General features: G+C 41.6%; 1 protein-coding gene across 1 annotated transcript in view; it reads right to left on the bottom strand.

Annotated features, from left to right (window-relative positions):
• The window catches only part of LOC127643214 (rho GTPase-activating protein 20-like), a 61,338-nt gene extending 55,510 nt beyond the window's left edge, over positions 1-5,828 (bottom strand). Inside the window, exon 1 of the mRNA XM_052125849.1 lies at positions 5,517-5,828. Within this exon, the coding sequence (XP_051981809.1) occupies positions 5,517-5,606 (90 nt within the window). The 5' untranslated portion in view covers positions 5,607-5,828. The remainder of the gene's footprint in view (positions 1-5,516) is intronic.
• Between the last annotated feature and the right edge of the window lie 10,068 nt (positions 5,829-15,896).

Here is a 15,896-nt window from a genome sequence, read left to right as displayed (position 1 = left end):
TATTTGACTGTTGATATGGAAACATTGACCTTATCCGTCACAGTTCACCTCATCTCAAAACACTTTATATTAATCACCACATGGTCAGGTATGATGGAATTTGTTTCTGCTAATTTATCACGATGTTGCCATAAATCAATCCTACACAATCCCCTTGCAAATACCTAGGGTTAAGCATTTTGCACAAGGGCATCGAACCAGCAGTTCTTAGCCAGCAGAGTCTTAACTACTCCTGGCCATGAATACTTGGCTTACTGGTCAGGCTTCCCATTCTGAGAGTTGGTGTTTATAAAACTTGTTAATGTTCATATAAAATTATTGATTCTGTTTCTGTCATGACAGCCATGTACTTTAAGCACACATTGGTCACCAAGACATTTGCTAAAAGATGCATAATCTGGAAACCATTGTGTTCTAATTACTGTGTACAAGAATCTGATGATCATAGGTAATTGCATCTGGCAGGGAATGTTTTAAAGACATATTGCAGATGTGTGAACCCTTTTAAAATGTCACCTTCCTGTATTAAATGGACACATCAAAAGAAGTCTGGGTTGACTAGATATTGCATCGATATGAAGGCTTTTAACTCATGGGAAGTGGACATTAATTTATCCGCTGGAACCGTATGGATGACGTTTATGCTGACTGTCTGTAATTTTTTAGCTTCAAATGTCTAATTACCATCGAATTCCATTTTAAGGACCTACTGAGCTAAGATATGTTTCTACTTTTCTTCTAATGTGTTCTGCTGAAGAAAGAAAGCAATACACACCTGGGATATCATATGGGTGAGTAAATGATGAGAGAATTGTATTTTTTGGGTGAAATATCATTTTAAAGAGCAACAAAGTCATAAAAGACAAAGAAAGTCAGAATAAAACTGACGTCCTGTTTCTCCCAGATGCATCTGAAATGTAATATAAGCACAAATGCAACATTTCAAGCAAATGTATCTGTTAGTTTTATGGATAACCTATATTAAAGGAGTTTCAGATCTTCATACTTACCATCTGTGTTGATATCAAACACACTGATGAATCCATCAAGTTCTTGTGCTTATGTATCTGCAAATCTTTGTAATTTGCCGATAGGACAATTATTTTCTTTTAATGCCGGTGGTAACCGACAAAGTTTAAAGTCTTGTCTTAGCACAGTGATTGATTGACAGTTGAGGGGTGATACTGATGGTATGTCCTGATGGATTAGAGTTGTGGTGTGATGTGGTCACGTGCATTTTTGACCACTTTCATGTGTTGTTTATATGTTCCAATCACAAAGCATTTTATACCCGTGTTTAGCACTGACCACATGTGATCAGATCACCCAAAATGCATCTTAATACCAGGTGTAAATGAGGTCTATATGCAGGGTTGGGAGGGTTACTTTAGAAATGTATTCCACTACAGATTACAGAATACATGCTGTAAAATGTCATTTGTAACATATTTTATTAGATTACACAAGGTCAGTAATGTATTCTAAATACTTTGGATTACTTCTTCAGTGCTGGTAGATTTTTTCACTTGTTTTGACTATAAAAACTCTGCCGGTACAATAAGACAAAATACACATGTTAAAAATACATTCTCTGTAAAACATAAATATCTTATGCAGTGTTGTTTCTAAAACAAGATTAATCAAATTGATCTCGTATTAAGGATTATTTTATATTTTTACATGAAACAATACAAAAATGATTATCAAGAATAAGATTTTTGCCCTAATATCAAAGGTCTCACAAGAAAAAATGTATTATGATCCAACATTAATTTTCTTGATAAAAAAAATATGATCGTGATGTAAAATGGCTAGAAATTGTATTTTAGCTTAGCGTAAAGCTGACAATTTACACAAGGTTTATTTCTATTTCTTCTGCTCAAAACATTCTTCTCTGTCTGCTCATATGAATGTAACACATCATAAGAAAGTGTTTCACTGCTGTTCAAATGCACTTTGGATCACTTCATTTACATGTATAAATGTTCCCCTTCTGTCACCCACTCAACGTTGTGTCCAATGAAGTGACACAAGGGGTCTTCCTGGGACGCCAAACGTACCTATGAACCTGAGAAAAGGCCAATGTCAAGTTGGCAGACAGAATTTGCATGCCCAGCCCCGGACATATGGGTATAAAGGGAAGCGTGGCAGCAAGTGCCAGTCAGAATGTTTCTTCGGAGCCGAACGGTTGTGCAACAGCAAGCTGAGTTCACCATTGTTTCACTCACCTCTACTGGGGATAAGCATTGCTGTTGGATCTACGGCGCATTTCCAGCTGGCGTTCTCTCTCTGCACGCTGCGCAGTCCACGCCCCTGGGCGCATCGACAGCGCTTTCATTGCCTGAAAGAGTGTTTCTCCTCCTAAAAAGAGTTTATTTCCTCTAAAAAAGTTTGAGTTCCCACTCATAAAAGTGCACGGAGCAAGGTAAGTGCTTTGAGTCTTTTCTCAGCACCCAAGCCTCGGGACGCTCCGGTGCTGTGCAAGATCAGGGAGGACGAGGAATAGGACATCCTGGTGGCCCCTTACTGGCTCACCCTGTCCTGGTTCTCGGATCTTACGCTCCTCGTGACAGCACCTCCCTGGAAAATTCCCCTGAGGAAGGGCCTTCATCTCAAGGACGGGGCACCCTCTGGCTCCCGCACCCAGACCTCTGGAACCTCCACATCTGGCCCCTGGCCAGGATGCGGAAGATCTAGTGGATCTACCACCTGCAGTCGTAGACACGATCAAAAAGCCAGAGTTCCCTCCACCAGGCCACTTTACGGCCTAAAGTGACGCTTGTTTGCGAATTGGTGTTCTTCTCGAGCCGAAGACCCGCAGTGGTGCACAGTTCAGTCAGTGCTTTCATTCCTGCAGGAGAGGCTGGAGGGGAGGCTGTACCCCTCCAGCTTGAAGGTGTATGTAGCTGCTATCGCAGCCCACCACGACGCAGTAGATGACAAGTCCCTAGGTAAGCACGACTTGATTATCAGGTTCCTGAAAGGCGCCCGGAGATTGAACCCTCCCCGGCCTAGCCTGTCCCCCTCCTGGGATCTCTCTGTGGTCCTCTTGGGCCTTTAGAGACCCCCCTTCAAGCCACTTGATTGAGTTGAGCTCAAGGCCCTCTCCCTGTACACAGCCCTCCTGATCACGTTAGCCTCCATCAAGAGGGTTGGGGACCTGCATGCGACACCTGCCTGGATTTCGGTCCGGCACATTCTCACATTATCCTGAGACCGTGACTGGGCTACGTGCCCAAGGTTCCAACGACCCCTTTCAGGGACCAGGTCGTGACCCTGCAAGCAAGCTGCCTGAGAGAAGGCAGACCCAGCCTTCTCGTTGCTGTGTCTGGTATGTGCTTTGCGTATCTATTTGGACCGCACGCAGAGCTCTAGATGTTCTGAGCAGCTCTTTTGTCTGCTTCGGCGGACGGTGGAAAGGGAATGTCTCCAAACAGAGGTTAGCTCACTGGGTCGTTGATGCTATTTCCTTAGCTTATCATACCCAGGCCGTGCCCACCCCCTTGCGGGTTCGAGCACACTCTACGAGAAGTGTGGCATCCTCGTGGGCACTGGCCCATGGCACCTCCTTAGCAGACATCAGCAGAGCAGAGGGCTGGTCAACACCCAATACCTTTGCCAGATTTTACAATCTCAGGGTTGAGTCGGTCTCGTCTCGTGTTTTGTCAGGTCCGAGCCGGTAGAACTCTGTAACACGGCACAACCGACCAGGTGTTCCGCTAGCACACAGCGCCCTTCATCAAGTTGATCCAGTGCACCTTCTTCCCAGGTCAGCCACTAAGCGTCGCTCCCTGGATGTTCTCCTCCCTAGCCTTCTGGCCGGTGAATTCAGCAGAGCAATTCGCGGCCAGACCCACTACGAGTCACAGGTGCTCTGTACTGGTTAATTCCCATTTCAGGCAAACTCCTCGTGATGTATTTCCCACGGTACAGTCCCCATGTCGGCGGACCAGTGTTTCCCTTGGGCAGCCCTACTGCCCAGGTCGCCATGCTTATAGAGTCGCCCCTCATTAGGCTGGACCTACCACCGCGCCATTTCCCACGTACGGCTTCACAATCCTTGTGGTGTATTTGCAACATGTTACCTCCCCCTAGACTGGGCAGGATGTGGCTTCCGCAGGGTCTTTTCCCACTGAAAGAATGGGACCGGGAAAGACTGCTTTCCCTGATGTATTTCATAGCATTATGTCACATCCTATGTGAGAGACATAGTGAAAGAAGAGGTGCGGCTGCCGGGCTTGCTCCCATGCTAGTTATGTAACACAATGTCGAGTGAGTGACAGAAGGGGAACGTTGTGGATACTGTTGTAACCTCCGTTCCCCAAGGGAAGGAATGAGATGTTGTGTCCCTCCTGCCACAGCACAAGACCTACCACTGTAAACGGCCGTACCTTATTTTCGGCTCCTCATTGCAAAATCCTGACTGGCACTGACTGCCCCGCTTCCCTTTATACCCATATGTCTGGGGCGGGGCATGCTAATTATGTCTGCCAACTTGACATTGGCCTTTTCTCAGGTTCATAGGTACATTTGGCCTCCCAGTAAGACCCCTTGTTCCATCTTGTTCCTTCCCTCGGAACAGGAACAACGCAACGTTTTTCCATCTGAAAGGACTAAATATTAAATGAAAGAAATTCCAATAAATTGCAAAGCAATCTCTTCAGTAATCAAAATACATTTTGAATGTAACTGTATTCTACTTACCAATGATTAAAATTTTAATTGTAGTGGAATACAGTTACTTATATTTTGAATTTTAAATTCATATTCCCGTTACATGTATTCTGTTACTCCCCAACCATGTCTATATGTTAAATAAAACCTGCAGCATGTTGTCTGCTCAGCCCATGAAACTATAATGTACATGGACAGCCATTACCAAAATAATAAATTTTATAATAATTTTCACGTTTTCTGAGAGTCTAAAATGCGAAAATCTTTTGAATGCAGGACAGTCTTCTCTCAAATCATTTCACATTTAGAAAACGCATTTCTGTGACAGAAGCTTGTAACTAAACCATCCCTCTGATGCATGCCGAATATACCTTCTGTAAATAGTAGATTTTATATTTAGTTTAGAGCTTGAATTAAAGTTTAAGGGTGTAATTTCTGCACCACTTGCTTCACCAAATGAAATTGCAAAAATGGTGATGTTAAATTTTTTTGAACACTTCCCCATCTTCCACTGGTCAAAAAACAGATAGATCCTAACTCACACCATTCGCTGACAGAGCAACATTTTGAAAGTGCCACAGAGGTAGTGTTTACACTTTTTGGAGAAATCAACCTACAAATAGCTTAATTATAGGTGTCTCTGCACACGGAGCAAGGATAGAATCAAAAGTAATTTAATATTGGAAAAATTACACACTTCACCTTTAATTTCTCTCATACTGCTCTCTAACCCTCAGTTTTAAGGTCCCTCCAAGGGCACCAAATGTAATCAGCTGCTAAGCTTACACAAACATACACACAAACCACTGCTGCCACTAAGTACATTCGTGAAAAAGGTGCACCTTTTTCTCTGCAGGCCTGGTCACCGGTCCACTTCTGGTAGATTGAAGGTCAATGCTGTTTGCGACACACTGTTGTGGACTCATTTTCATCCATCTCCTTTAGACTCCATTCATCCTCAGCAAAGCTGCTCTAAATCTTCTTATTCACAGATAATGCATCAATTTCCACAATACCATTGTATGGAAAAGAGGCTGGATTGTCTCAAATGTAATTTGAGAATATGGTTGTTTGGCTTTTCTTGCATTCATAAAGGGGTTTGACTTTATCACCTGGTTGAGATGTTGCCTGTAACTTGGTATGATACTGTGAGGAACTTCACCCAACCTATCTCCTGTATTCCCCCAACTTAATTTTCATAAATGTCCTCTTCCTTTTCTCCTCCCTCCTTGTCTTCTCATTTCTTTCCATTTTTTTCTTTCTCAGTTTCTCTCACACATACACAAATACTTTCTCTCTCCCTCTCTCTCTAAATATGGACATGGAGATTTAAAGATGACTGAAGTTCCAAGGCCCCCCACTGGTTGTTACTGTCACTACAGAAACTGCCTGTTAGAATAACTGCAGCAATCGGCAGCAATTCAGTATATAAAATTATGCTTTGAAAGACCCCATGATGACAGTGATTCCACTCCAGCATCACAATAGACTTTTCCTGAGCACTAATGGCCACATCTGAAACACACTTTCACCGCTCAGGACCGAAATGTCTAACAAATCCCATGAAAATGGAGCAAATTAATGAGGTTTACAAAATAATCTGTCAAGCAACAAATCAATTTAGCTAAAGACATGGGACATTTTCAAACCTCGTTCAGACAGTTTTAATAAATGTGTATCAAGTAGATGAGACTCAGCCTAGCAGAGCGACAAAGCTGCATGTCAGAAGTCTTAGTCACACAAGCAGCTTTTATCAGGTTGCCACCATCTTCTTGGTTCATCCCTTTACCAGATGCAGCTCTAAATCAGATGATCGCAAAGGCTCATAGCACAAGCTTTGTACAACGACAGAGCCATAATATACCTTTTTTAACCCTCTTTATTTTTATTACATTTTTATCTAGCTATATATTTAGATTTAAGTCATTAATCTCTTATTTATATCCAAATAACCTATTTTTTATGTCAATGCAATCCAAATGTATCTGTATCTGGCCCCCACCATGTATTCTCAATCAAATTCAACTTGAAAATGTCAAAATACTTTATTTGTCTTAATTATGAAGAGCATTTTTGGATTTGAAGTGCTTATGCTATCTTTCTTAAAAATTGCATTTTATAATCTCATGCAATTATATTTTTTCACAATTCTTAAAGTATTGATTAAGTCAGATACTGTTTTGTTTTGCCCATGGTGGACTCTATTTAAAATAAATAGAAGAAACTGGAACACCCAATCTGGCGGCTGTAGAAAAAAAGCCCTGCCTAACAGACAAAAGAGCCAATCCTCTTTTAGATACTGTCACGGTTCCGTGCGCCACTCATGAGACAATCACCTCCAACTGTTGCTATATTCTCCCTTGTGGGTCGTGTCTATCGCCACATTGTTTTGTGAGTTTTGTCCATGTAGTTTAGCCATCCAGTTCAACTTGTGTCTTTGTTTTGTTCTCTCCCAGATATTTGTTCTGGTGTGGATTATCTGTCAGGTTTCCCCGCTCTTCTCTCTGCTCTGTGTTTATATTACGGGACTGTCACTTCGCTGATCGGTTTCTTACCTGTGGATTGCTTACCCTGTCGCTGCAGTCATCATCACATCACCATTCATCACTGTGTCTTAGCATCTCCTCATCTGTTGCCCATGTCATCATAGCCTACTGCAACCAGTGCTGTGGATTTATTTATCTTTTCATTGCCATCCCTGCTCTGCGTGTTAATAAAGACTAATCATAGTACTACGCTCTGTGTTTGGGTTCTTCCTCAAAACAAACTGTGACAGAACAATCTAGACAAACATGGACCCAGCAGAGGGAGCATCACTCCACACGGCAGTATCACACAGGGGATGCTAATGGGTCATCAACAGCTTGCTGCCTCAAGTCAAGCCATTGAGGAGATGGCTGGGCGATAGCTGAAATTTCTTCAAGGCCCTAACAATTTCTGTTGAAGCTGCTACGCCACACTTTATGGTTGGGGTTTCTGGATCCTCTGAGCCCCGGATAAACCAGCCCACTCCATACTCTGGTGATCCTAAAACGCGTCTGTCTTTTCTGTCTCCGTGCTCAATGATCTTTGCTTTACAACATCAGCATTTCCATCAGAACAAGCCAAAGTGACTTATGTCATCACCCTGCTAAACAGTAGAGCTTGTGAGTGGGGAACCATTGATGCTGCTCTTCCTCCAGAAAGGAGGCAGTGAGGAAGTTTTCAGATTTCCATCAAGGTGACTGCTCTGTTTCTGATTATTCCATTGAGTTTCGCACACTCGCTGCAGCATGCAGTTGGAATGTGCAAGCACTGTGGGACCAGTTCCTGCATGGGAAAGGCATGCATCTGACCGGGTAAAGGACGAGATCTATTCGTTGGACCTTCCCTCTCGCCTTGATTATTTGGTGGACATGGCAATCAGGGTCGACAATTGTCTTGCCATCCGATGAGAACATCCAAATCTCCATCCTGTGGATGTGTTACCACCATGCCAAATGGATCGTATGAGCTCAGTTCAGAGGAGGAGCCCATGTAGATTAGGAGAGCATGTAGATTAGGAGAGCCTGGCTACCACCCAAAGAACAACACCGGTGACCAAAACACAGCAGCCTCCTGTCCAATAAAAGGCACTGCTCAACAGTAGGAAAGGGGTTACTGGTGAGTGTTACTGCGTTGGATAAATCCTCTGGAAAAATAAATCTCCTTCCGGCCTGGTTGGAGTATGGTGACACCTGTAACTCCATTTCTGCCCTTGTGGACTCTGAAGCAGAGGGTAACTTCATGAACACTAAACTGGTTGCTCAGTGGTCCATTCCCCAATCTCCTTTGGATGAATGCATTGCTGCCAGCACACTCTGTGATACCCCTCTCACCATGGTAACCCATATTACTGCTTCTCTTCAGCTTACTATATCTGGCAATCACATAGAGGAGATCAGGTTTTATGTTATCCACTCTCCCTCTGCTCTGCTTGGGACACCCATGGCTGGTAACTCATAATCCACTCTTAAACTGGGTTGAGAATTCTGTAATGTCATTGTGTTGTTTTTGTTTGTCACATTGTCTTGTTTCTGCTCTTTCCCCAGTTCAGTCACGTTCTGTGTTGTAGAAGGAGTCGGTGGAGCTGAAATACATTAGCTAGTCTCTAGCGGAAGGTATTATTCAAAATGTTTCCTTTCTGCCTGGGGTGGGGAAGAAAGACGGCTCTTTGTGTCCCTGCATAGAATCGTTACCCTTTGCCATCGATGTCGTCCACCTTCAAACTCTTGCAGTGAGCTTCTGTCTTCACGAAGTTGGACCATCGCTTTGCTTACCACCTGGTCCGGATCCGGGAGGGGGACAAATGGAATATGGCCTTTAACATCCTTACTGGGAATTTAGAATACTTGGTCATGCCCTTCTGGTTTTCCAACTGCCCAGCCGTCTTCCAGACACTCGTAAATGATGTGCTGCTTGACATGGTCTGCCAATTTTACTGCTGGTTCATTCAGAATATCAGTAAGATCTCTGCTCCTCTGACAATTCGAACTTCCAAAACACTGTTCGACTGGTCCCCGCAGACTCCATGTTCCAAAACCCAAATAGCTGCTTTGTTTCAGCTCAGCAGAGCGAGCTAATCAGGATTTGGAGAGGGTCTGATTTTGTGGCATCTCGGGAGCCGTCTACTTGGAGTTCCAAACTATCCTGGGTTGAGTATGTGCATAATTCCCAATTGGTCTCGTCTATGGGTCTGTCGCCATAAAAATGCTTTTTAGGCTACCAGCCCCCATTATCCCCCTCCCATGGACCCGACACTGTTGTTACTTCTGTGCACGTGTTTATCCAAAGGTTCCGATGCACCTGGAGGATCGCTAGAGAAGCCCTTCTCCAGACTGGTGATCGTAACATAGCGTCGGCGGGCCATCATCATTCTAAGACCCCGGTTTACGTTTGCGGACAAAAGGTCTGGTTGTCATCCCAGGACATCCCTCTCCGACTTCCCTCACATAAACTGGGACCCATTATTGGATCATTTACCATCTCCAAAGTGCTTAGACCGGTGACCATTCAACTAAAATCTTTTCTTTGCTCTGTGTATTAATAAAGACTCTAATCATTGTAAGTCCCTCTAAGTTTGGGTTCTTCCTCAAAACAAACCGTGACAGATACAGACATTGCCTGTCAGTTAACTCGATAATGTGCATGCACATTAGCTGGACCAGCCTAAGAAACAGTGTTTTTTTAAACATGATTTGAGCTAAAGAAGCACAATTTGTGATACCACTGTTGTCAGATTTTACTATGATTTAAAGATTTAAATATGATATTAGATTGTAATCTTGACCAACATATTGGAGATTTCTATCTTTTCCCATTCAAATACATAGCAGCTATACTTTTATTTAACTCGCACCCATAGAAAATAGCTGCCCTGAAGCATTCCCAAGATGGTCTTGCCTTGAAGGGATTTTGATTAACTGTCCATTTTGGGATCACTGCATGCTTACACATGTTAACATTCTCTAATTCTCTCGAAAAAAGCTTATATATGAACAAGGAGGCTCTCAGCCTCTAGCGTCAGTCACTAGTGCACCTCTTGAGGTCAGAACCTGGCTCGCTGTGTGTGTGTGTGTGTGTGTGTGTGTGTGTGTGTGTGTGTGTGTGTGTGTGTGTGTGTATGGGCAAGTTGTGCTTGTGACCCCACCATCACCAGGCTTTTAAACTAGCTTAACCAGCTCCACCAGCAAGTCTTGCTGGTGAAAAGCATAACTTTGCTAGTCCACCCGCACAAAAATGGCATAAACCAGCCTTGACCAGAATGGGAATTACATGCAGGCTAATCTGATCTTTTAGGCAGGGCAGGTGCATTTTCTCCTTTCTTGCATTATAAGTAATGAGGAGACTTTTCCACTGCATTAGAAACACTAAAAAAACATGCAATATGATGAAAAGACACTTGCTTAAGACACATCATGATGTAAGCCAACTTCCTCTTTAAGAGATGGCCACAACTTTAGCTGGTTAAGTGTTGAAATAGTGTTTGCACACACATCTGATTATTTACAGAGATACTGAAAGCTCACCCCCTCACCAGGCATTAACAACCGGGCAAAGCTTCTTGTCTAGTGAGCAGCAGTGTGGACCAAATGTCCCCATAATGTAAAAATGCAGAAAGTTTTCTGTGAGGGTTAGGTTTAGGGGTAGGGTTAGGTCTAGGGAATAGAATATATAGTTTGTACAGTATAAAAACCATTATGTCTATGGAAAGTCCGCATAAAACATGGAAACCCAACGTGTGTGTGTGTGTGTGGGGGGGTGCTTTACGAGGACTTTTAGATTACAAACTGGTAATTACAAGGGTATTATGCTATAAATGTTGTTTATGAGGACATTTCTAGTGTCCCCAATTCAAATAAATTTTTTTGGAAAATTTAAAAATGCAGATTGCTTTTTGTGAGGGTTAGGGGTAGGGTTAGAGGATCAAATCTATAGTTCATACAGTATAAATATCATTATGTCTATGGAGAGTCCTCATAAGGATACCAACATTTTGTGTGTGAGAGAGATATGTGTGTGAGAGTGTGATATGAGTGTATATGAGTCATCATGACTGGTGTGGTTTGAACACATGATGATCTTTATCTTTAACTAGTCACTCTGAAAAGAGTGCAGCCGATCTGATCCAAACCTGAGGCAGTAAAAACCTTGTCCAGATCCCTCCAATCCAAGGCCCTTGTGTTGTGTTCGTTTTGTGCTATCACATTTTGTGTTCCCAGATCAAAAATGAGTGACCCACAAAGATTATTTAGAAATCTCTCATACTGCATATATTATCACAAGATATCCCATTAGGTCTTTTTATCAACTTCTTTTTTAGCAATTATGACAGGCTATGTACTACTTTTTTGAACATATTTTTAAAATATATTTTTATATTGACAGAAGGATTCATTGAACTGAGCTAAGACAAGGCCAGTGGCTGGCACTCCATGTGGGAAAATAATAATAATAATAATAATTACATAAAGAATTAATAACCTCTTGCTTGATATGAACAAAATATGTGTCATTTTAAAGCTTAGAATCTGGACTTTACAATATATATAGCTGATCCTACCAATTCTTAAATAATGCTTTTTAATTTGCTGAAAAATAAGAACTGTTTTGTTCTCATCATTTGCCAATTTGTTATCACAACAACTATATTCAGTGTGGTAAAACCATATAAAAGATGAGATTGAAAAGGATTCAATTAGTAGAATGCAATGAGCAAATGTGTTTCACGCAGAGGCAAACTGTAGTAAGTATTAGTGTATGAAATTCCCACTGACACACAAAAATATAATAAACAGGAGTGGCTTTTTGTCACATTTGAAACATACAACATAGACAATGGCATATCGTAACTTACAGCAGACTATCCCGATTCATACGAGCCCAAACACAACTTAATATGATAAGTAAATCTTGAAATATTTCTCAAAGAGTGTACATGGTAAGACGATGCACAAAAAGGTAATCAACACACACTGAGTTGTTTTTTTGTGATTTACAAGGAAATTGTGTAGGATATACACTAGTAATTATGAGGGAATTATGCTATGAATGTGGTTGGGGACACCCCTAGTGTCCCTGTAATTCAAATGGGTTTAAAAACAGACTAAACAATGTTTTTTAGAAAATGTAAAAATGACAAAAGTTTTCTGTGATGTTTAGGATTAGGGGTAGGGGATAGAATATATAGTGTGTGGGTGTGTGTGTGTGTGTGTGGGGGGTATGTTTATGTGTTTTACGAGGACAATTTTTGTGTGTATATGTCCAAGGGCTTTATCAGCCATATATTTCTGTATTTTGTATTATAATAATCCATTCATATCCAATGGCCAGGAAATGAAACTAAGTGAAATAAAACAACAACATAAACTGTAAGGAAAATTTACTAAATTTAAAAATAATTTTTTGTAAGAAAAAAAAAAAAGTCATCCTGTTCAAAATGACCGGAACACGGGTTAAAGGGATGGTTTCCCCAAAAACGATTTTTTTTTTCCATACAATGAAATGGTAAATGGTCTGCACTTATATAGCACCTTTTTAACCTTAACCAACTTGGGGGTCAGTGTCTTTCCCAAGGACACTTCAGCATGTGGAGTCATGTGGGTCAGGATTTGAACCATCAATCCTGCAATTAGTAGCCAACCCGCTCAATCAGCTGAGCCACATAGCCGCCCACAAGTGAAAATGAAAGTGCAGGGTGACTAAAGCCAAAAGTATACTTCAGTCAGAAGCAAAATATCTACTAAAAAATGTATGCCTTTAGTGTTAAATTTTAATTATTCAAATGATCTCTTACATCCCCAGCCCCTAATTGTATAGGCAGACAAACTATATAAATTACCAAACTTGATAATCTAGAGCCATAAACCTTTAGAGTCTTTGGATTCACAACTTGAACTCCTATTCAAACTACAGTCAGACATCTTTTTGTAGAAGACATATCTTAGAGATGGGTTGATTCATTGTGCTACTTTTCAATTCAATCAATCAGATCTATGTCTCTAATCTCAAAGTTTCTTTTCAGCCTGGACCATCGTTGACATTCCTGCAGGAGAGGCAAGTATTCCAGCGTCCACCGATGCCAGAAAAGATCCACCAGGTATTGAATTTGTTTCCATCTACGTCTTGCATATAGTTAGGGTTAGGGGTCAAGGCTTCGAGGTTGTTTAGGTCATCAGAAGTTTGGGTAATGAGTCTATCATTGATGATTGATTCAACCTCACACAATAGAGTATGTAAGCCATCCTCGTCCAATACTTGCTGTTTCATTACAGAATTCAGATCTTTTCTCACAGTGCAAATCTGATGTTCCCAGGCTCCGCCATGGTGAGATGTGCCAGGAGTGTTAAATATCCACTGAATTCTCTGTTTAACATCTCTTCTTCAATTGTTGACTGATTCAAATTCTGCAATGCTTCAAGCAACTCATTTTCAGATCCTGTGAAGTTTGTTCCATTATCTGAACAGATTACTGCAACGTGACCTCTTCTGCTAATGAATCTGCATACAGCACTGATACATGCACATGTGTACAGGGAAGGTGCAACTTCTAAATTAATGGCTCTAATGGTGAGGCAGGTAAAAAGCACACCATATCTCTTGACCATAGAGCATCCTATTCTCACCTCAAATGGTCCGAAGTTATCGACTCCATTATTAGTGAATGGTGCTTTGTCTGGCAGCAGCCTAACTTCTGGTAAATCTGCCATTTTTTGCACACCAGTCTTTGCATATAATCGTCTGCAATGTCTTTCCTTGTTGCAACATTTTTATTTCTTCTGGAAATTTCTGTTTCTGACTATAACGAATTAGATCCAGCTCAGCGTTCACCATATCCTCCATGGTAGGTGTTATTTTTTGCAAACTGCCTTTGTAGGCAGCCATTGCCTTCTGTACTAGAGTGTTTTGTGTATTGAGAGCTCTTTCCGTTTGACTGATTCTCATCTGAATCTCCTTCCTCTTGTGACTTAAATCCAGCAGGATTTCTTTGAGATGTGTTAAATGTGCTACAGCCTTTTTTAGACGATGCCAGCTTTAATAATAACAAACAAGACATTCCAGACCTTGCATATTGCGTTGACAGTGGAAACCTTTTTGAGCTCTCTGTCATCATCTGAAAATGACACTGAATGCTCTGGTCGAACCAGCCACTCACAGGAAACTAGGTCCTTTGATCCAGTTTTTGCTTCTGAACAAATTGTCAGAATTTAGACCTCTCGAAGCTTGGTCTGCATGATTTCCTGTAGAGCTTACATATCTCCATTGAGAAGGTTTAGAAGCCTCTCTAATTAATGAGATTCAGTTTGCAACAAATATATTAAATCTTGTGGAGTCATTCTCAATGTATTTCAGGACCGTGGTGCTGTCAGTCCAAAATGTACACTCTTCAAGATCAATTTGAAGCTCCTGTCTCAACATTCTATCCAGTTTGACTGTGATGGTGGCTGCCATCAACTCCATTCTTGTAATAGTAACCTGCTTGAGTGGCGCTACTCTGGACTCATCCATCATAAATTTGTAGCTCTTTTGATCTTGGTCCTTCGTCAACAACATGTATGTGACAGTCCCGTATCCGTTCTGACTAGCATCTGCAAAGTGGTGCAATTGAAAAGTCTTGACATGCCAAAACCCTTCAGGTTTGATACATCTACTAACATTGAAGTTTGAGAGCTTCTGCAAATCTTCCAGCCAGGACAGCCATATTTCAGCCTTTTTCTCTACAATTTTCTCATCCCATCCTACTTTCTCTCTACACATGTTTCTCAGAATGAGCTTCGCTGGTAGCACAAACGGTGCTAGGAACCCAAGGGGATTGTAAACAGAGCCAACAACTGATAATCTACCTCTTCTGGTGAGTGGTTTGTTTTGCACTTCAATCTAAACTTTCCAGATCGAGCTCTTTCATGTCAGTGGCTCGTTCTTCTTCAGGTATGGACGAAAGTACAGCTCTGCTATTACTAGTCCATTTTGTCAAATGGACCCCACCTTGCTTACAAACCATTCTGATATCCCTTGCATGAGTGATTGCTTGTTCTTCAGTTGCCAATGATTTAAGGCAATCATCTATGTAAAAGTTCTTCAAGAGTTCTTCAAGTTCTGAGCTGCTTCTGGAGTAGTGTCGTTGATTCCATATTCTGCTGTTCTTTGAAGAGCATAAGAAAAACAACTTGGTGAAGAGGTTGCACCAAACGTGTACACACATCCTGTACTTCACTTCATCTTGATCTAGGTTGCCAAAGGAACCTCAGGAAGTTTGCATCCTCACTCAGTACTCGAGCCTGATAAAACATAGATTAAATGTCAACCATCACAGCAATCAACTCCTCACGGAATCTGACCAAGCGTGTTGGTGAGGTTGGGCCCCTGACGTAACTGATCATCCAAAGAAAATCCATGATAAGATGATTACATTCAAAGACAACACAGATTTTCTTCTTCTTCTGATGATAAACCCAGTGGTGGGGAATGTACCATACCCTTCCATCATCACGGTGCAACTCTTCATCAGGTAGCTTCTCAGCATATCCCTTCTCAATGATGTTGTTCATAAATCCAGTGTAATCCTCATGGAACTCAGGATTTTTGTTTTTGTCTTTTCTGAAGGTTCTTGAGAGACTGTTCAGCTACATCCCAGTTGTTTGGCATCTGGATCTTGTCATTCTCGAGGCAATTGTCAGAGGCAATTTCATGCAGTAGTGACCATT

This window comes from Xyrauchen texanus, chromosome 4 (assembly GCF_025860055.1).
Source record: "Xyrauchen texanus isolate HMW12.3.18 chromosome 4, RBS_HiC_50CHRs, whole genome shotgun sequence".
In the NCBI taxonomy this organism is placed as follows: domain Eukaryota; kingdom Metazoa; phylum Chordata; class Actinopteri; order Cypriniformes; family Catostomidae; genus Xyrauchen; species Xyrauchen texanus.
The sequence above is the reverse complement of the archived record's forward strand: the minus strand, read 5'-3'. Positions and strand labels throughout refer to the sequence as shown.